The sequence below is a fragment of the Phyllostomus hastatus genome, unplaced genomic scaffold (assembly GCF_019186645.2).
Source record: "Phyllostomus hastatus isolate PE091 unplaced genomic scaffold, TTU_PhHast_1.1 phas_contig_37, whole genome shotgun sequence".
Classification (NCBI taxonomy): Eukaryota; Metazoa; Chordata; class Mammalia; order Chiroptera; family Phyllostomidae; genus Phyllostomus; species Phyllostomus hastatus.
Genome location: NW_025333867.1, coordinates 4,480,015 through 4,502,016, shown reverse-complemented (window position 1 = coordinate 4,502,016; position 22,002 = coordinate 4,480,015). Strand labels below are relative to the sequence as shown.

Below are 22,002 nucleotides of genomic sequence, written 5' to 3'. Positions count from 1 at the left end.
CATATCTTTGGGTGAGTTTAAAGAAAAAAATTAGTTTCACAATGAAAGAGTCTTCAAAATGAAATAGAAAAGTATTACAGTTAATATGGAATCGAAAATTAAATGTATTTTTCTGAAAGGAGGAATTAAAACACAGAAAATGCCAAATTAATAGTTAAGGTTTTTACATATATGGACTGCTTTGGGTCTTATTGTTAGCTTTAGAAAGTAAGCAATGGCTTTTGGAAGTGCTATTCTGCTAGAAGCAGGAAAGGCTTCCTCAGTAGACTCCAATATAAGTATTTTCTTACATGTTTTCATATTACATTACATTACATTATATTATATTATAATCCTGAGCAGCACAGGTGTAATGGAGATAATTGCCTGCTTTTGAAGCCGATGTAGTTTTAATAATTCACCTAGGACAGGGGTCAAACTCATTTTCACCGGGGGCCACATCAGCCTTGCGGTTGCCTTCAAAGGAACACATGTAGTTTTGTTCTGTGCCTGCTTGTAGAACTGCCACATTTATCTCTTGTATGCCTATTTGAGACTGTGCTGGCATTGCTATCTACTGCACATCAGAACACTACTGGTTTGGATCTTGGTCTAACATGGTGCACAAAATTAAGTAACTGTGAAACAGTACAGTGGGGACATCTCAAATGATTTGAATGGAGACCTATTACAGAATCTGCAGCTCAACTGTTTCCGCTTTTGTGTATGTAGCGCCACTTACCTCGCAAATTGTGTTTGGGTGAGCAGAGGCTTTTTAGACTAAAACTTTCCTGTGGTTCCTTAACACCACAAAAAGTAAACAAGAGCTCTAGGACAGCAGTTTTCAACCTTTTTCATCTTCTGGCACACATATACTAATTACTTAAATTCTGTAGAACACCAAAAAATATATTTGACAAAACAATAGGTATAATTTGGATTCATCTACACCAGAGGCTATTGTTGTATTGGCTGTTGTCATTTTTTTTTTAATTTGACAGTCTAAGGAGAAAGAGGTCAGTGCCCCTGACTAAATAGTCAGGTATTGTATGTTTTAAAAATTCTTGTGATACACTGGTTTAAAATCGCTGCTCTAGGAAGATACATAAAAGCAACTCATAAAGTAACCTGCCATTAAGTAAAATAACCTTTACTTTTTTCTCATCCTATGTTCTACTCATTAATTATTTAATATACTTCAAGTTTGCTATCTAGAGATCTGGTCCTTGACTTAGAGAGTAAGAAAGACAAAAAGCCTTTAGGTTATTCCTGATTCAATTTAGCCATGGTTAAAAACAAAAACGAAAACCTCCTTTCCTGCCTCCCTCTTTCTTTTTAAGAGCAGTGACTATTCTTTAAATTATTTAAACAAAAGATAAATGTTAAATAATAATAATAAAAAGAAGTAAAGAAGAAAATAGAAAGAAAAAGGAGGAAACAATAAGTCACCTTAATAACTACCTAAAGATAACTATTGGTTTTGAACTTTAGAGAACATCATTGCAGAAATCTTTCTGTATTGTATATCCAAATGGAAGGATGGGTGATGGGATGGTAGCTGAAAGAATAGATGGGAGGGTGTGGTGCGGAGAGAGTACTTCTGATGAGAATGGGATCATATGCTTTTTAAGTTGAGGTATTAATTTTAAATTTTACTTTAATTTAGCAGAACAAAAACTTTAGTAAAGCTGAAAGAAATACCTTAAAATACACGTTTCTTTATTATAAAAGATAGTAGTTACTAAAAGGTCAAAGAAAAGTCATGAGACATTTTGAAATTATTAGCATCATGTTATTGCATTAATTAATGCCACAAGAGATCAAGGGGTTAGGACTTTTATACCTTTTCTCTTGCAGCTCTTCTCCAGTCTTTCACTTGTGAATTTTAGCTTTGGCAGGTTTTATAGTACTTGCTTTGTGTTCTGCAGTTTTAATGCTGCTAATTGTTTATTTAGTTATACACGATTTAATTCCTTTCTGTTTCTGGTTTATTGATTAGATCTGTAATGATGTTGTTATAGTTCTCAGTTTCCTTAGCCTTACAATCTCATTTTTATTTCATGCTGTATGTTTGATGTCTTTTAATAAATTCAGTTGGTTTCTATTTGTGTGTGTGTGTGTGTGTGTGTGTGTATTACAAGGTGGAGAACTTTAGTAGGTTTTCTTTCAGAATGCATCCTTTGTCTGTCTTACCTGCTTTTCACATATTTGTTCCTTCCCCCTCGACCACCTATTTGTGTTTCTCTATAAATGAAAGCATATTACACTTCTAAGAATTTTGTCAACTCATTTTCTTTCTCTAACTTTTGGAGATTTAGTACTTATGGTGGGGTTAGGAGTCTCAGTTCTTAACTGGAATCTGTGTTCCTATTCTTGGATACCACTTTTCAAAGTTTATAGTATGCAATTATAATACTTCCTTGTTTAGTAAAGAATGGAGATTCCCCCCACCTTACTCTTTCCCAGTTTTTATGTAGTTTGTGAGGTATTTAAGGGACTAAATGTATCTGATATTGCTATACTGTCTTTTTACCTAGAAATATTTAAGGATTCATGATTTTTTTTCCTGTTATTTATTTATTTTTAGAGAGAGGGGAAGGGAAGGAGAAAGGGAGGGAAACATCAATGTGTGGTTGGTTGCCTCTCACATGCCCCCTACTGGGGACCTGGCCTGCAACCCAGGCCTGTGCCCTGACTAGGAATTGAACTGGTGACCCTTTGGTTCACAGGCTGGTACTCAATCTACGGAGCCACACCAGACAGGGCAGGATTCATGGTTTAAAATACTAGTTTATAGTGTTTTATTAATTAGACTTTTTACCTATATCTGCTTCCCTGAGTATTATAACTCTGTAAAATAATATTATCACCTTCCCCACTTTATAGAAACTAACATTTTTAAAAATATATTTTATTGATTATGCTATTACAGTTGTCTCAGTTTTTCCCCCTTTGCCCTCTTCCACCCAGTACCCTCAGCAATCCACCCCCTTAGTTCAAGTCCATGGGTCATGCATGTAAGTTCTTTGGCTTCTCCATTTCCTATACTATCCTTAACATGCCCCTGTCTATTTTGTACCTACCAGTTATGCTTCTTAATCCCTACACCGTTTCCCCTACTCTCGCCCTCCCAGCTGATTACCCTCCTAGTGATCTCCATATCTATGATCTATGATTCTGTTCCTGTTCTTGTTGTTTGCTTAGATTGTTGTGGGGTTTTTTTTTTTAGATTCAGTTGATAGTTGTGAATTTGTTGCCATTTTAATGTTCATACTTTTGATCTTCTTTTTCTTAAGCAAGCCCCTTTAACATTTCATGTAATAATGGTTTGGTAATGATTAACTCCTTTTGCTTTTCCTTGTCTAGGAAGCACTTTATCTGCTCTTAGATTCTAAATGATAGCTTTGCTGGATAGAGAAATCTAGGTTGTGGGTCCTTGCTTTTCATCATTTTGAATACTTCTTACCAGTCCCTTCTTGCCTACAAAGTTTCTTTTGAGAGATCAACTGACAGTCTCATAGGAACTTCTTTGTCAGTAACTCTCCGCTTTTCTTTTGCTGCTTTTAAGATTCTCTCTTTATCTTTAACCTTTGGCATTTTAATTATGATTTATCTTGGTATGCTCCTCTTTGGGTCCAACTTGTTTGGAACTCTGTGTTCTTCCTTTCACTTATATGCCTATTACTTTCACCAAATTAGGGAAGTTTTCTTTCATTATTTTTTTTTTTTAAGTTTTCAATTTCTTGTTCTTGCTCTTCTACTCTGGCATCCATGGATCTGGATATTGGTACTTTTGGAGATGTCCCAGAGGCACCTTATACTATCCTTGTTTTTTTTTCCCCCATTCTTTTTTCTTCTTGCTGTTCTGGTTGAATGCTTATTTCTTCTTATGTTCCAAATCGCTGATTTAAATTCCACCTTCCTCTCCTCCATTGTTGGTTCCTTGTAGATTTTTCTTTATTTCACCTAGTGTAACTTTCATTTCTTCCTGGGTCTTTTATATTTTTTTACCATACTCAGTGAGTTCTTTGAGCATCCAGTTCACTAGTGTTTTGAACTATGCATCTGATAGGTTGGTTATCTCTGTTTTGCTTAGTTCTTTTTCTGAGTTTTTGTTCTGTTCTTTCATTTGGGCCATATTTCTTTGTCTTCTCAATTTGGCTGCCTCCCTGTATTTGTTTCTGTGTATGAGGTAGAGCTGCTTGACTCCCTGTCTTAGTAGCCTGTCACAGAAAAGGCACCTGTAAATTGTGTGGGGCAAAGGCTTAGGTAATTGCCAGGGCAGGCAACTCACTTCACTGCTTTGTGGTTCTGTGTGGGGGGAGGGCTCACAGTGGGGTCAGTACTGCTGTCTGGCTTCTGTAGGTTTGCCTAGCACTCGCCCAGTGTGACTGGTGCTCTGGTGCTGAATTCCAGAGAGGGTGGGTTTCCATACGTTTTAAATCAGTATGGGCCCTTAAGCAGAGTCTGCTGAAAATCCAGCCATTTCTTCCTCAGCTCCAGCCCCCACTGATTTTTACAGCCAAAAGTTACGGGGATTTATCTGCCTCATGCTAGAACCCTGGGCTCTGTGGTCTGACCTGGGGTTGGGATCTCTCACTCCCAAGGTATCCCTCCTGATTTTTATCTACCACATGTGAATGTGGGACCCCCTGTTCCACCACTGCCTCTCCACACCTCACCACATCCCTGTACATCTCTGCCCGTCTCCACATCTCTGCCCCTCCTCTCCACCTGGATGAATGTGGCTTCTTTAAATCCTTGGTTGTAGGGACTTCCATACAGCTCGGTTTTTCTGATACTGGGTGTTACTTATTTTGAGGTCTAGTTGTAATTCTTTCTGTGGTTGCGCAAAGAGGAGAAGCATGTATATCTACACCTCCATCTTGACCAGAAGTCACTAGAAACTGAAATTTATAGTGGTTTAACATCCATGTTCTCCAACAATAATTGGAAGAATATTCATGTAAATCTAGTTCTTTTTCAAAGCTCAAGTTCTTTCAACCTCAGAATACTGCTTCTGTGCATTTTTGAAAAGGTAATAATAAAAGACTGTTTTTTCTTTGGAGACATCACTTTCTCTTAGACTTTCCCCTACAACTCAGATTCTGCCCTCTCATTCTGCTTTGTTAGTTCCCACATCTTTTCTGGACTTTCAACATTGGGGTACCCTAAGGCTTGGTTCTGGGACATCTTTTCTGTCTGTACTACCTTGCTTGGTGATCTTATATAGAATCACAGCTTTAAATATTATCTCTATGCTAGTCATTAATTCCACATTCATGTTTTCACCCTAGACCCCTCTCTAGAATTCTAGAATTTTACATCCAACTGCCTAGTCTACTTAGATGTCTAATAAGCATCTCAGTATAACATCGAAGACCAAACTTGAACTCTTTCATCAGTTCTGCTTTTACCTCATTTTATCCCATTTCAGTAATGGCATCACCATTCCCTAGCTGCTCAGGCTGAAAATCCTGAACTCCTATCTCTCTCTCCCCCTTCCTCTCCCATTTCTCTTTTTCTGGAGTACTCGCTCTCTCCCACTTCATCTTCTTCACCTGTCTCCTTCCCTCTTTTACTCTTTCCTACTCTCTGCCCCTTCTTCCCCTCTCTTCCCCTCTCTCCTCTTTTTCCCTCTTCATCTCCTCTCCCTCCCTCTCTCCATTCTTTTCTTCTACCTTTTTTCACTCTTTCTCTCTTCCTCCCCTCACATGTATTTTATTAACAAATCTTTATGACTCAGTGACTTTTATTTTCCATCATTTTCCTTTTTCCTTACTTTGTTCTAGCTACTCTGGATCCCTTATTCTACCTCCAATGTGCCAAGCACATTCCCACCTCAGGACCTTTGCACTTGCTATTCCTTCTAGAATACTCTTTTCTCAGATTCCTGTACTTTCTCACTTCCTGTTCATCTCTGCTCAGATGTCAACAGTGGGACCTAACTCAGCCACTTTTAACATTCATCTCCCCTCACTATGGCATTCTCTGGTCTCCCTACCTTGCTTTCTTTTTCTTCATCACCCTGTGACATGCTAAATATTTATGTGCTGTCTCCTCAACTAAAATAAAAGTTTCGTGAGCTCAGGGACTAGTTCTCTGCAGTATCCCTGGCACCTAGAGCAGTTGTGGATGGCACATGGTAGCCACTAAGTAATTATGTGTTTATTGAAATGAATGAATGAGAATTCAGCCAGCACCTGTTCCTAATACCAAACCAGAATTTTTTTCTTATGTATGTATTTGAGGTTTACATATACACACTATGACATGATGAATTTCTTTCTTTTATGTGAAGATATATATCGGGACATTGTTAACTATTGTATATAGCACAATTACTGTATGTGATGCTAATGTCCTTGAATAATCCTTTGGTTGAGAGAAAATAATTTGATAAATTCTTGACTTCTTAAAGTCAGTTATAGTCTCCAAAAGCACAATAGGAGAAACTGATTCCTATTGACCTGTAAGTCCTGTGGAAGTATTAGGAAGGTTCAGGTAAAGGGGCCTTTTCCTCTTCAAGTCTGTAATTATGAAGAAAAGGAATGTTTGCTCTAGTTAAGTGATTTTCTTAGACTGTAGAAAAGCAGATTTTACTAAATTCAGAAAGTAAAATCTTTTATTGCATGGCTAAAGAGTTAAAAAGTAAATTACTTCAAAAGAACTGAATTTTCTAAAAGTGGGTATTTTGCCTGAGCACCAAGGCAGTCCTGATAGTGAACAAGAGCGTGACTTTGTCAGATGTGTTCTTTTTTTTAAATCATTGTTCAAGTACAGTTTTCTCCCTTTTATTCCCATTCTAGCCCACCCACCCAGCCCTCCCCACTTCCTTCCTATTACCACCCTCCCTCTAGTTTTTGTCCATGTGTCCTTTAAATTTGTTCCTGTAAACCCAGATGTGTTCTAATAAAATTTTTAAAGGATATAAAAAATGACAAAATAAATGTCATAGTCTTATAACTCTTGTTAAGTTAAGCTAAGAAAAACCTGAAAATAATGAAGCACCTAGAGACTACAAAATGGATTTTCCTTAAAGTTATGTTCAGAGCTTGAAAAAAAATCCAACTAGGAAATGATAAAAACCACTGCTCAGCAAAGATGATGTAATATTAGTATGGCACAGAAAGAAGGCAGATCTAATCAACTCCTATTTTGTTTTGTTTCCATCTTTCCTGTTAGAACAATGATTGGGAACCTAATTTTCAGTATGAAAGTACTGTCTTTGATACAACTAAAGTGGTTGCTGATAAAAATATGACTCTTTGAAAGTAGAATCCTCTTCTTTACCATATTTTCACAGGGCAGGCCTTAACATTTTTCTGAAAGAGAAATCACTGTCCCTGCCCTGTTATGGAACTGTGACCTAGCTGGGTCCAGATTGAGGTGGGCTGGGAAGGCATAATTGTGAAACAGTTAGGTAAACCTCTGGTTAAGCAAATGAAGACAAAGTGGTATAGGGTATTACATATACCAAATAAGGGAAGATTCTTATAGGGAAAGGATTAATCTGGGAGGAATTTATGAAGGTAGTAAACTTTGACCTGGGCTTTTGAAACAAGTAAAACATTTTAATTAGAAGAAAGGAATAAGGAATGACTTTCAGTGCTTTTTCCTTAAGAAAAAAGCATTTTCCTTAAATATCTCTTTCAGAGATAGTACAGTAAATAGAATAATAGTTATAATAGAACAATAACATTTCTTGACTGCTTACATAACTCAGCATTACACATGCCATTAATTCTACACATGCCTTATACAGACAAATGAAAAAGTATTTATTTTGTAAAAGTGTCAGGATGACAGCTGTCAGTAGTAATTTTAAATAGAATGTTAGTACTGATCTATTACTCTGCTTACTATATATGAAGAACTGCCCTAAATGACTGTAACTAATATTTAAATATTTTAATATCTACTATGTTACCTCATTTAATTCTCCTGTCAATTCTGACGTCCTTTTATTAGTTGTTATGTTCATTTTGCAAATGAGGAACTAAGGTGCTGCAAAATTAGCAGCAGTAGCAATACCAGCAAATACTAGCAAAAAGCAAATGCTCAATAAATATTTAGCAAATGAATGAAAGAATAAGTAAGCAAACATGCCCAGGATCAGTTATACCACTAGTAAGTGCTTAGCTCTAGATTTTACGATACTAAGTCTGACTCTTGGCCTGAACACTACACAGTGAACTAAGTGAAAACATTTGTGTATATGAACAAATGGATCCAGTAAATTAAGAGGTTTGGATAATTGATGGAGTAAAACCAACTTTATTGCAATCATAAGAGAATTAGAGTGTTGAGGATAAGAGTCAAGTCTTTAGAGTCAGAGATCTGATTTTAAATCCTGTTTTTTGTACTTACTAGTCACATTACCTCCTTGAGTAACACTCACCTCTTTACACCTGTTTTTTTACAGATGCCAAAACTGTAAAATGTGACAGTGATTCTCTCTTAAATTAAAAAGCAGGATTAAGAGAAGTAGTACATGGAAAGTTCTTAGTACAGGTCTTGGCATGTAGTAATACTAAATAAATTAATATAATAATAATTTCTAAGAGTTTTGGTCCATTAGAAAGGGAAATGACTGAATAAAAACAATCCAGAGAAATCTGAATCTGACTGGCCTGGCAGTGGCAGCCAGGATGAATTAGAAGACAAGAGAGCAGAGGTTAGAAGAAGAGTAGAAAGTGTTAAAGGGTTCTAGTTATCAAGTACTGCCTACAAGAGAGCAGTGGTATGAATGAGACAAAGTGAGAGGGGGCGAGTGAATTGGAAAAACACTATAAAGGCATAGTCGATCAAAATGTGGTAATTTTATCAGGTGTTTTATAATGTTTTATATCTCTTTAGAGAATTCTGAGGTCATTGTTGACAACTTGTCATTGGAATTAGTACTTTAATGCCTTTGGCTTGCAACTCAAAGCTCAAGAGTGATGGTAGTTCTAATTATGACATACTAAATATATTCGCAGAACTTCCCTTTTTTTTTCTTGCCACCCTACCACAACCAAAGTAATACGAGTTTTTTGCATATCTTTTTGAACTCTAAAACAATCCAAGTATTTTTTTTTTTTCAGGTAATTCTTTCCTTGCAGGAGCCACTGATTGAAAACCCATTCTCTGTTTTATTTCAGTGCAAGCAGTTACTGACTCAGTCTGTAGACTCCAACAGAGGGAGCAGGAACGAAAACAGGTAAGATAATTTGGATTTTGGAGCATATAACTCCAGGGCTTTTATTATCATCCTATTATTAGCAGTTGCTTTGTATAAAAAGAAATATTTTTTTTGAAATTTTCTTAATTTGCTTTTTTATGCAATGATTTTAAAAGATTTAAAAATGGATAATTTAAGATGTATTGAAGGGGAATGTGTGTATTATTGCACCATCCATATTTTTATAGTACAAATTACAGACCTCTTTTTTTCTTTCCTTTTGTTTTTTTTACCATTTCAGCATTTTCATATTTCCCTTGAAAGTGGTATTTGTCTTGTGGAGGAGAAAGAATAGGACTTTTACATGGAACAAAGAATACCCACCAGATTGGAAATATAAATCTTTCCTTCACGCCTGAAGTGTTGAATATATTATGTATATTTCTTCTAGAAAAGGAAGCATTCATGCCCGTGGATGGGTTATTTAATGAATAGTCATAAGATTGTGTGAATCACTCGCTGAGGAGTGCTTTGCTTATTTGAATTATATCTTAACTAAATTCAGATGTGGAAAAATAGCACAAGAATATAAGTTCCTGTAATAATTTTGTGTTTTCACATATAATTATGAAGTATTTATATAACTTATTTATTGCCTTAAGCTAATAAAGATACACTTATTAAGAAATGTTGAAAATACTAACTCATTCTGAAATATACACCTTTTTGCATGTGCGTGCATCAACGAGTGTTACTGTGTCCATTTCTCTGGAATGTCTTGTGGTTAATCCATAATAATGGTTCAGATTTGGCACTGTATAAAAATATAATGGAATGAACCTTGCCAGAATTTAAATTTCTATACCCTCTGCTCCATTTTAAATATTGATAAAAAGTTTAAACATTGAACAAATTGATGAATCAAGCCTACTGAAAGGACTTGACATTTAAGCCAGGTGGGAGGGCTGCCCAAGATGAGTAAGATTGTTTCTAGTAGGTCAGGTCAGGAAGCAGGGCCATTGCTGAACGCAGTGATAGAAGGGCAAGGCAAAGCCGTAGGCAGGAGAGTCTGTGTGAGGGTGAAGTGTTTGCACAGTGTCTAAAGAACACTGTAAAGGCAAGCACAAAGGCAGGCACAGGGGCTTCAATGGGTCATTCCTGGCCAGAAAGATTTTTTTAAGTCCTCTATTTTACTAGATGTAACTGGAGAGTGAAAAATTTTACTTTTTTGAGTTTAAGGCAATTTATACACTCAGGAGGTAAAAGTCTAGGGGTCCCAAACCACTAGTGCTAATATAATATAGAATAAAATAAGAGCTGTGGTCAAGTTACAAAGAACTTCATAAGATCTTGGCAAAAGGAGTAATATATTAGGAAATGGTGACCTTTGAGCCATATATTGATCGGTGAGTTAAAATTCAATTGATAGAAGATGGGAAGAAAGATATTACAGGGTGAAAGGTATTATGTAAGTAAAAACAAAGGATGTGAGAAGTTATTAGTCTGGAGCTGGGATGTGGAATATCTATAGGGGTATATCTGAAGATGATTGTGGAGAATGTTGATTGCTATATTAAACAATTTGTTACAAATCTTTCTCTGTTTGAGAAGCAGAAAGATTTTTTTTGTAGGGACACTGGTTGTACTGGCTATTACTGGCTGTAACATACGCAATTGGCTTTCAAATAAAAATTTAAACAGGGTGTCCTGTGCCGGATGCTGCCTCTCTAACATGTTGCTGTGTGACTTAAGCAGATTCACGTGAATATGCTTTCACACATTAGTTTTTCTAAGACATGATCAAAATAGTTATCATTCTAATAAAATGGCGATTTTTGCATCCTTGAGCAGAACTAACCTAAAATTAAATTATAATTGAAATAGTTCTTCTTGGCACTTTGAACTTTTTTCGTATTTGGTGTATTGACCATACAAAGGTAGGAAAATGACCAGATTAGGTAAAAAAAAAAATAATAATAATTCTGGTGTCTTGTATTTCTGGCTGTTTCCTTTATTAGCTAGCTGTATGTTTGTGGATAATGCCTTGGGCTTCAGGTTCCTCATCTGCAAAGTAAATACCTGTTCTCCTTAACCTGATGGATTAATATTCTACTTAACTGACATATTGTACTATATAGTTTATGGGAAATGGCTTTGCAAATTGTATATCACTCTCCAAATGTAAGATGGCACTTTTTCCCTGCCAGCTCGATCATTTGTTTAAAACGCAGGCAATCACTTTGTGGATAAGAACTCTGCTGTGGTCTATTAGAGTTTGTGAAGCCCCTGAAAATCCTGTCATTTATGGTGTTCTGAATTAAAAGATATTATCCTATGGTTTAAAAAAAAGTGGCCTCAATAAATCCTTTAGAATGTTTTAGTCTTAAATATATTTCTTACAGGTATTATGTTAGAGAATGTTACTGAATTATCTTTTTATGGAGTACACCTTCAAGTTACTATTTTGGAATGTACTGAAATGTAGTTTCACTAAGAACTATTTGGAGTCTATGAAACCTACATGCATAATCAGCCACTGTATTTTCTTTTCTCAAAGTAATTTAATAAAATTAGCCAGCTGAGAGTCACACACAAAAATTGCATTTTTCAGGAAGAGCTCAGAGAAAAGTAAAAATCTTTTATATTCTTCCAAGGCAATAAACCTTTAGTCTTCATTGCTTTTTCAGTGTTTACTTAGTTGGCAAAACATCTGAAATACAGATCTTTAAGGATTCTTTTTTTCTGTCATATCTGTTTGCCAAAACTTCGATGTGGCAAAGGTTTGAGATGACACATATATAAAAGACATTAAGTTTAATTTCTCATCTAGGAAATATATACAAAGCAAAATTGACCTCTAGTTGCATTTTGCAATCTAATGTTAGTGGTTGCCCTTAGTTATACTGTTGGCTACATTTTGTGTATTTGAATGGCTCTCGGAACAAAGAAAGATGGGAGTAGTAATGGAATAAAATAGACTCCTGCCATTAATCATTAATTCTTTTATGTCAAGACAATTTGTGGAATTCTGTGGGAAGTAAATTATGATAAACGTCATTCATACAAATCACATTTCCCACAATTGATGTCTAAAAGTACATTCAGAAGAACAATAAATGCACATTCCCTAGTTATTTGACATATGTTTTGAAAATGACCCACTAATACAAAGTCACATTTTGGGTGCTAGCAATAAGAGTAGTGCAATGAAAATACAATTAGTTCATGAAATTCATTAACTCTAAAAAATAGACCATCAAGGAAAGATGAGCTTGTTAATATGTGTGAATAATTTAAATTTAGGTTCCATAAACAAGCACCAACTTTTGAAGCCATATTCAACCAAACAGAGAAAGTATTAAAGAAAATGTGACTCTTTTGCACCCATACAGGAAAGTACTACAGTTTGTCAGGCAGAGAGTGAAAGAGAGGAAAACATGGGCAAGAGCTTTTTTTGTGGTTTCCACATGAAGTAACATGTGAAGCAGGATAATCAGGTCTAGGATTGTGTAGTTTGAATAATTTCTTCAAGCTCTGGGGCATAGGGGCTACCTGTAGTTGTCTGTTACCTGGCTCTGGGTGATTAGGACAGGTAGATAATAGCCCAGAATATGCAAGGCCTGTAAAGAAAGTAGTTGAGGTATAGGCTTTGGATTAGTTGGCTTGCATACAAAAGGTGTGAATGGTCACAGGGAAGTTGTTTACTCTATGTAGGAATAGTCTAACTATGGGAGGGACAGTTTTTCCAGGGTCAGCAAGGCCCCAGATGTAAAACCATCATGAACATATGATTAATACAATATGAGACATCTGACTTTGTTCTTTGTCAAAACTATTTTGTTTTGACTATTTGGTGTCATTTGAAATTTTACATATATTTTAGGGTGAATTCTTCTGTTTTTGCAAAAATCATCATTGGGATTTTAATAAGGATTTCATAATACTGTAATCCTTTAATAAGGATTTCATAATCCTGTAGTCAGGATTTCTTGCCTGACTTTGGATAGTATTGACATCTTAACAAAATTAAATCTTCCAGTCCATGAACATGAACTGTCTTCCATTGGTTTGTGTCTTTAATTTCTTTCAACAATATTTTATAGTTTTTAGTGTACAAGTCTTTTGCCTTCTTGATTAAATGTATTCCTAAGTATTTTATTTTTCAATGCTATTGTAAATTGAATTATTTTCTTAATTTCCTTTTTGTATTGTTCTTTGTTAGTGTATAGAAACTGCAACTGATTCTGTTGATTTTGTATCCTGCAAATTTGCTCAATTTGTTTATTATTCTAGCAGTTTTCTGTGGAATCTTACGGTTTTTGACATGTAGACCGTGTTGTCTGTAAATACAGGTAATTTCACTTCTTTCTTTCCATTTTGGTTGCCTTTCATTTTCTTGCCTGACAGCTCTGGCTTGGACTTCCAGTACTATGTTGAATATAAAAGCAGAATCCTTATCTTCTTCTTGATATTGGAGGGAAAACTTTCAGATTTTTACCATCACATATGATACTGGCTGTGAGTTTTTCACATATTGCCTTTATTATGTTGAGATCGTTTTGTACTATGGTTTGTGGGTTGTTTTTATCATGCAGGATGTTGAACTTGTCAAATGTGTTTTCGGCATCAATTGAGAAGATTATGTGGTTTTCTCCTTCATTCTGTTGATGTAGTATATTTTGTCGACTGATTCTCATATGTTGAACCATCCTTGCATTCCAGGAACAAACCCCATTTAATTATGGTGTTTGATCCTTTTACTGTGCTGTTGAATTCAGTGTGCTAGTTTTTGTTTGAGGATTTTTGTGTCATTTGGTATTAGCACAGTGCTGGCCTCATAGAATGAGTTAAGTCTTCCATCCTTTTTAATTTTTCAGGGTGGTGGATAGTTTGAAAAACATTAGTGTTAATTCTTTAAAAGTTTGGTAGAATTCACCAATAAAGTCATCTGGTACTTGTGTGACTTGATTTTTAATATCATGCTTTTATATAATTGCTTGCTAGAAGAAACAACAACTAGACCAAAGTTATTTGCACTTTTGTTTTTAAAGTCCCATGTATAAATCCCTAAGTGGTTCATGTTGTGTTTTTTTTTTAAGCTCTTAATTACTTTTGAAGTTGGAATATGGAATACTTACTAGTTTTTGCCATTTTAAAAACAATGCCAGTCCTCAGGACTAAATGTTTGGTTTAAACAACGTTATATAACAAAGAGCAGAAACTGGATTTTAACTCTTGATTCTACCTCTTTTTCACTGTGTGACCTTGGAAAGATCCATAGGGTCAGTGTATGTAGACCTATACATACTATACCTATCATATTTGACCTCTAGAATATATCATTTTAAATCCCTTGCAGATAAAATTATTTCTAATAATAATCCTGATGCTAAATAATAGTAAAAAAATGCAGATAGTATTTTTAAACTTAATGTACATAATCATACCATTAAAAATAAAAAAAACTTAAAAAGTACTATAACACCAAAAGGAAAAAGTCAGAGATTAATAATCTTAAGTACATTGATACCATTTTTGTAAAAAGGAGGAAAAAGCATATCTACATACATATAGGTCTGTTTCAGTAATGATAATAATGTTATAGTTTGCTTTTAATTTTTACACAAATTTATTAATGACCTCATCAAATTTGATCTTTGTATATTCAATTTAAAATAGTATATCAGATGTATCTATTTTTCACGACTCATGGTTGATTGAAAATACGTTTTAGTATGAATTTGGAAAAGTTATTTCACATGATGCAACAGATACATTGTTTGGAAGGGTTTTAAACATAGTAATAAATCTAGATGAGATTCAACAAATTTTTATAATAAATTCCAAAAATTGCAATACTGTCTTTGTTTCTTTGGAAACAATTGTGGCTCTCAATGTCTCTACAGGATAAAAATTTTAAATATAAATAAAAACATATACAAATTTAAGTACAAAAATTGGCAATGTAGTAGGATAGATTTGAACTTTTCGGGTTTTATTTCAGCAGTCATTCTGCTATTATCATTTAAATGCAAGAATATTTAATTACCCAGAGGTTGGAGGGGCTGAGCATCCAAAGAAAGCTGTAATGATTCTGAACTACTGGAAATTTACTTTTGAAATGAACATGTATAGGTGACTTCACCTTTATCCAGAACTCTCTCTGTAACTAGATATCCTCTGAATTATCTCCAATGTACAATACAAAGTTTATTAAACATTAAACAGTAAAAAGTATTAATTTGTAACATATTATTAAAATTCAACAATAACCTCAGCAATTGTTTAGAACTTAGACCAAAGAAAGATTTTTGGTTTAGATGTATTTTATCACTGACATTATTCAGAATTACCAGTGCCTGGTGGTAATAAAAAAACAGTCTTTCAGTTGTTTGTGTCACTGATTTAAATTTTGTACAGACAGTGCACCCCATTTGCTTGCATCCAGTGCAGATCTCTCCCACCCTCCTGCTGTTGGTGTGCTATATCAGTATTTAAAAAGAAAGCTGCAGACCGTCATATGTAACACGACTTCACTTTGTTGTTATTAAAGATACAAGCTGTGTGAACAGGAAAAAAATCTGTGGGTACCCGTGAGACTGTTAATACTAGGGAAAAAAATACTTGGAAAGGATTTGGTATGTAAGTGTTGGGGTAGGGGGGAACTGTCACTTTCTGTTAGACTTGTACAAATCTGTTTGAATATAACTATGGCAATGTCGTATAGCAAAATAGTAAATAGTGGAATAATGAAAAGGGATTGAATTGAATATGGAAATGGGGGGGAACTATTACTTTTTTTAGAGTTGCTTCTATTGTTTGAATTATTACAAGGATCTATTGCTGAAATTAAATTACTAGTGTTAAAGAACAAAAAGCTTAAGTTGGGGAGGATAAAAAATAGTTTGATATAGCTTCTAGATTCTTTGCTTGTGATTTTGTAATAATAGGTCAATAATAATATTGACCTTTTGTTAAGCACCATAGGCACTGAGCTAGGATCTTGACATGTGTTACCTTTCATTTTCATAAATATTATTTTGAATATAAAGTATTATATTCCTCATTTTAAAGTTTCAGAAACCTTGCTCAGGATCATACCATTGGTAATAAATGAACCAGAATTTGAAGTAAGGTCTGTGTGCCTCCCAAATCTTCATTTTTCTCCAGTGAGCTGCACTGGAGAAGGCGCTGCATGGTGGGGAGTGAGAACCATGGCTGTCGCCTTTTGGTGTAAAGCACAGGGTCAGCTGAGCTAATTATGGTGTTTTGAATAAAAAGAAAAGAGTGTTCTGTTAAACAATATCTGAGCTTGGATGTTAATTTTCTCTGTATTTATTAAAAATTAGTTTACAGCTAAAGGAGCATACCATTTTGAAGAAGTTTATTTGCACTTTTCTTTTTAGTCTAATGGCTTTTCTCTTATAATAGTTTTTGTGAAAGTCCCATGAAAAGAATTTAATGAACTCTTCATGTTTTATTCATCTTTTGGAGAATTACAGTCCATGAGGCTAAAAAGTTAAAAAGTAATGTTTTGAATTTTGCTTAGCCTGTTTCCCAGATTTATTGAATCCGCAAAACCCTTCTTAATCCTCTCTCCTCTACTGCTACTGTAATGCCTGTTTAGATTCCAGTGGTCTGTGGGACATATTTTAGCAAATTTTAGGGGAACGTTTTACTGTAACTCAAACTTCAGAACCTCAGCCCTTTTTCACTTGAAAAGCCTCTGTGCTGAGGAACTTCAGATAAGATTGGCAGAAAACAGTCTTGCAATAGTCTTATTTATTTATTTATTTATTTATTTATTTATTTATTTATTTATTTATTTGATCTAGTGAAGGGACTTTTAGCTACGTGTGTAAAACCTCTGGACAAACTTGATTTGCACTTCGTGATAGAAAAGGCATAGGTGTTAGAAAGACTTAAGTTTGAATCTACAATTTTGTAGTTGAGTGACCATGGAGAAGTAAATTGAGTGTCCTTCAGCCTTCATTTCTTCATCTGCAAAATGAGAATAATGTAATCTTATGAGGGGTTTTTAGAAGTAAATAAATATGCATTTCATCTAGTGTGATGGCTTATCCAGTTCTTCACCCTGTCTCTCATCATTTCCCAGATAAGAGAGAAAACAAGGCAGCAAGGACATTATGGGCTGCATGAAAACCAGGTTTATCTTTTTGCTAGTAGCTATCTTCTGGCATCTGAGTTACCAGTATGTAAATATACCAGATGTCCTGTTTACATTAGAGCACTGGAATCAGTAATGACGTTGGGTGCTTTGTAGGTTTTTATGGTTTGTTTCTATCACATTTTGCTTGTTTGCTTAATAGGACTTGCTTGTATCAAAACTTAACTTCTAAAGACATACGTAACTATTTGAAGCAGAGACATAAAGTTATTTTTCATCCTCTTTTTCTATTTAGCTCATTGTACATATTCAGAGATAATAATTGAAATTATGCTAAATTTGTGCCTTTTTTACTTACATGTTTTCCATTTTTCTTGTGGTACACGAAAGAAAAAAAAATTTTATCCTTGTATAGAGTATTAAGGAGCATCTCAAGAAGAACTTAGGTGTTTGAAACAGGTGCTTTTGGTGGGTGTTTGCTTTAAGAAATGGAACTGAACCAGAAGAGATTTCTTGAGTTCTCTTCCTATGATTACCAATATATGATTCTTTTTAATGCATCTAAAAATATTTTATGTAAGACATGCATTTTAATTTCTTAAAATAATCATTCTTTGGGCATATTTCTTTAAACTTGACTTAAAAGTTACATGCAGTTAAATGGAATTGGAGGAGAAATAGAGCTATGAAAATTACTTGAATTGTTTGATTTTTTTCATGTATTGATACTAGACACTTAAGGAATTTCAGAAATGTGAATACCCCTGTTCAGTCGTACTTAGCCTTCGATGTTTCTAATATGTCATGTTGTTATTGGACATTAAAACTATAATGCAATTTTATCATTGTGACTCTGAAGCTGATTGCTATAGTAACCGAATATCAACAAGTAAAGTTATGTTTGTCTCTTCTACATAGAAAAATAACATTGTCTGGAAAATGTTACGTGACTTTCAAATTTTCTTTTCTCAGATTCATAATGACCATTTAATAGCTAGTGAAAACCGGCATGTAATCCAGTGGGATGATTTCATGAAAGAACAACACATCGAACAGGCTGGAGTGGATGAAGAGCACAGAAAAGCTGTGGAGAGGCTTAAAGAACAATATGCTGAGATGGAGAAGGACCTAGCAAAATTTTCAACCTTTTAAGACCTTGAAACACAACAGTGACTAATAAAATATTAACTTCCCCCAAAGAACTAACTCTTCCCACCAAACCATATAGCCTTTGCTTCAAGCTTAGCAATATATTCAGTGGTATTCATATCCAAAGAAAGAAACTTCTACTGGAGTCTTAATGAAATGTTTAGTGGAAGAAGAGTGCTATATCTTTCCAGTTTAAGTGCCTATATACGATTTTTTGAATGGGCAGTAGTAGGAGAAAAATGGGATCAATGTACTTTATGTTAATCAGAACTGGCCTTTTTTATTATCTCAGAACTGTAAGTATAGACTTCTTAGAAAAATAATTCATTCTTACAGGGTTAATATTAGCTTGTTATTGTGGCTTATAAAATAGATATAATAGTTGCCTATTTAGTCTCCTTGGCTATTGGAAGAATGTGTGAAGTGTTACCCATGAGTGATGTAAGAACAACTATCCTTGGAACAGAGATCACACTCATGAGAAGTTCGGCTATGGCAAAGGTGGCCACGGTGGTCTGTGAATGGCCTGAAAGGTTACAGATTGTGCAGTGCACTGTAATGCCACATGTTTCCCTGATGACAAGATATACTCATTAAATTTTGTGGCCTTCTAGCAATTAATATTTTCAACTTTTAAAACATGCTTAGAAGGAAAAGCTTACCAAAAATATAGTTGAATTTTAGCCTTTCCAAAAACGATAATCTTGCCCATAATATTTACCTCATTTTTGTGTCTGTTTTGCAGTATGTGAGCTTTGTAAGACAAGTAATGTCTATATGTGTTTCAACTGCTTAATGAGTCATCAGCAAAATCTGCCAAGGGGTCCCTCTGGAACCTTATAAAGATTCTGGCTCTGAATACACCAGAAGTATTTGCCCACGTGGCAAATGACCCATGTTAAATGTAAAACCGTTTTAGTATTTAATGTCTGTTCTCATAAGCAGGTGTATTATGATGAAACATGTACCAACTCTGTCATCACTGTGCTTTTCAAAAATCTGCATTTAACAGTCTAATTGAGGAATTAAGTTGATTTTTTATTTGCCATAAATGAAGCCAAATTAAGTGCAGTATTTCAAGAGATTTATGGCAAATGAATTTGAGGTATGGATCTTTCAACTATTTTTTTTATTGCTCTTCAATAAAGAAAGGCACAAGAAAGAAAATACCCAACTCTCTCATGTTATCTCAGTGTTGCTGGTGGAGAAAAGTGACAATGCTTGCTTGTGTAAATTTATGGCTCACTGTCAAAGCTTCATTCTTGGCTGTATGTTGAAAATGTGATTAAAGTTAATAGAGGAGATGAAATAAGTATTTGAGATTTCTTTCAATAACACTGAACTTCTGCCAAGTTTCTCTGTCCGCTACCGTAGGCTTGACAGGTTCATCAATCATCCTCTGGTACCTGGACTAAAAAGAGCTCTTGCTGACACTAAGGCATGTTGGAATTTTCTTAATTCTCTTTCAGGGGATGAAAAAAAAATGCTTCCAAAAATATCCCATGCATGAAAAGTGAGGGGAACCTTAAATGAAAATTCCCTTTGTACTGTGGGCAGTTTTTCTAATGCTATTTATTGCCAATGCATGCTGTAACCAAGAAAACAGGACTGTGTGTGAGCAGGAATGTAGTGTTAACCGTGGTTACTCCACACGTGCGACAAGGATTCCTGATAGTATCTGTTCATCTCAGGAATAATAAATACTTTACCATACGAGTTTCTATATATGATATAGGGATCTAAGGGACTTCTTAAACCTGAAAGAAATAATGGGCTCTTTAACCTTTAAACATTTAAGATAATTCTTTCTTTAGTTATTCTATGTAACTTCTGAAAGAGATGGTTGGTTGTCCTTCCTTTCAGTATTTCAGTACTGAACACTTTCACTTATATTTCCCAGTTTCCAAAACACTTTTGATATGTAATTTGTATATGTAAATTAACTTTTTATATAGTAATTATGTAATTTACAATATTTATGCTGTTGAGCAGAGATAGTATGGGTTCTTTGTAGCTTACAAAATTATTTTGTGATGAATAGTATGTAAGTGGTAAATATTTATTTTTAAGTTCTAAGTGTTTTCTATTTTTCATGTTTCTGTTTTGACTTACATATGTGTGTAACTTTTGTTTTATTTCCTAACGTAGATTTTTTAGTTCTGTTCTTATTGATTTCTGCTTTAATTGGATTGTGGTCAGTGAATAGTTCATATAAAGTTGATATGATTTGTTGAGACTTTATGACCTAAAATATGGTCAGTTTTTATAAATGTTTCATTAGTGCTTGAAAGTGCATATTTTCCAGTTGGTGGTTGTCTATTAGATCAGAATTGTTATTTTTGTTGTTTAAATTGTCCCATTTACTGTTGTTTTTCCTTCTGCTTGATCTCTCATATTCTAAGATACGTTAAAATGTTTGATTTTTTAATGTCTCCCTGTAATTTTGTCAATTTTTGTTTTGTATATTTTAAAGCTTTGTTATTAGGTACATACAAGTTTAGAATTATCTTCCAAGTTTAGAATTGGAAGATAATTTAATCAGAATTGGAATTAGAATTTAATCTTATAGTTATAGTCATGACCTCTATTTCACATAATGTTTTTATTTCATTTTAAATTGCTTTAAAATCTATACTTTAAAAAAATATATAGGCCACACCAGCTGGTTAGTATTTGTATGATACATATTCTTTGTTCTTCTTTCTGTTGGACCTTTCTGTTACATCTTAAAAACTGTAATTTTTTTCTTTCTATCTGATTATCTTTTACTGGGAGAGTTAAATCAATCTGTATTTATTGAACTTACTAATATATTAAGGTTTATTTATACCATCTTACTGTGATTTCTGTCTCACTTTTTGTTTCTTTACTGCATTGTGGGGGGGGGGTTGTCTTCTTTCTGATTGACTTTTATTTTTCCATTCACTTTTTTCTTTCTAATTTAGAAAGTAAAAAAAATTTATGTTTTAGTGCTTACAAAAAATTTAATTTCCATAGTTAGCATAAAATCTTTACTCTCTTTGTAAACATCAGAGACTTTTGAACAAGCTCTTATTTTTCTCCCTTGACTCAACTTATAGTGTCTAGAATTTTTTTTACCTCAGTTTAACTCCAAAAATAACTATGCAGTCAGTATTTGTTTACATTTACCTGCAAGTTTACCATTTTATTATGCTTGAAAGTTAGCCGGGTGGATTGACAGTTATTTTTTCTCAGTATTTACTATTATTCCACTGTCACCTTGCCACTGTTTCTTCTGAAATGGCAGTTGTCAGTGTGATCAGATAAGCTACTCCTCTGCAGCTCATCTGTCATTTCTCTCAGGTTATGTTTAAGGTCCTTTATCTTTGGTGGTCCACAATCAAATGTCACTACACTACAGTGTGTCCAGCTACGTGTTTCTTTTTATTTTGCTGTTCAGATTCATTGAGCTTTTTGAATGTGAGAATTAGTGTCTTTCATACATTCTAAAAATTCTCAACTTTTATCTCTTTGAACAGTGTACTTTCCCCATTCTGTCTATTCTCTTCTTTAGGGAAGTAAGTTAGACTTATGTTTCACTTCTTTACCTAGTTCTCCTTAT

At 34.3% G+C, this 22,002-nt stretch overlaps 1 protein-coding gene across 1 annotated transcript in view; it reads left to right on the top strand.

Annotated features, from left to right (window-relative positions):
* Positions 1-19,728, top strand: part of BLOC1S5 (biogenesis of lysosomal organelles complex 1 subunit 5) — a 43,410-nt gene extending 23,682 nt beyond the window's left edge. The window contains exons 4-5 of the mRNA XM_045841700.1: positions 9,123-9,181; positions 18,243-19,728. Of these exons, the coding sequence (XP_045697656.1) occupies positions 9,123-9,181; positions 18,243-18,422 (239 nt within the window). The 3' untranslated portion in view covers positions 18,423-19,728. The remainder of the gene's footprint in view (positions 1-9,122; positions 9,182-18,242) is intronic.
* The last annotated feature ends 2,274 nt before the right edge of the window (positions 19,729-22,002 follow it).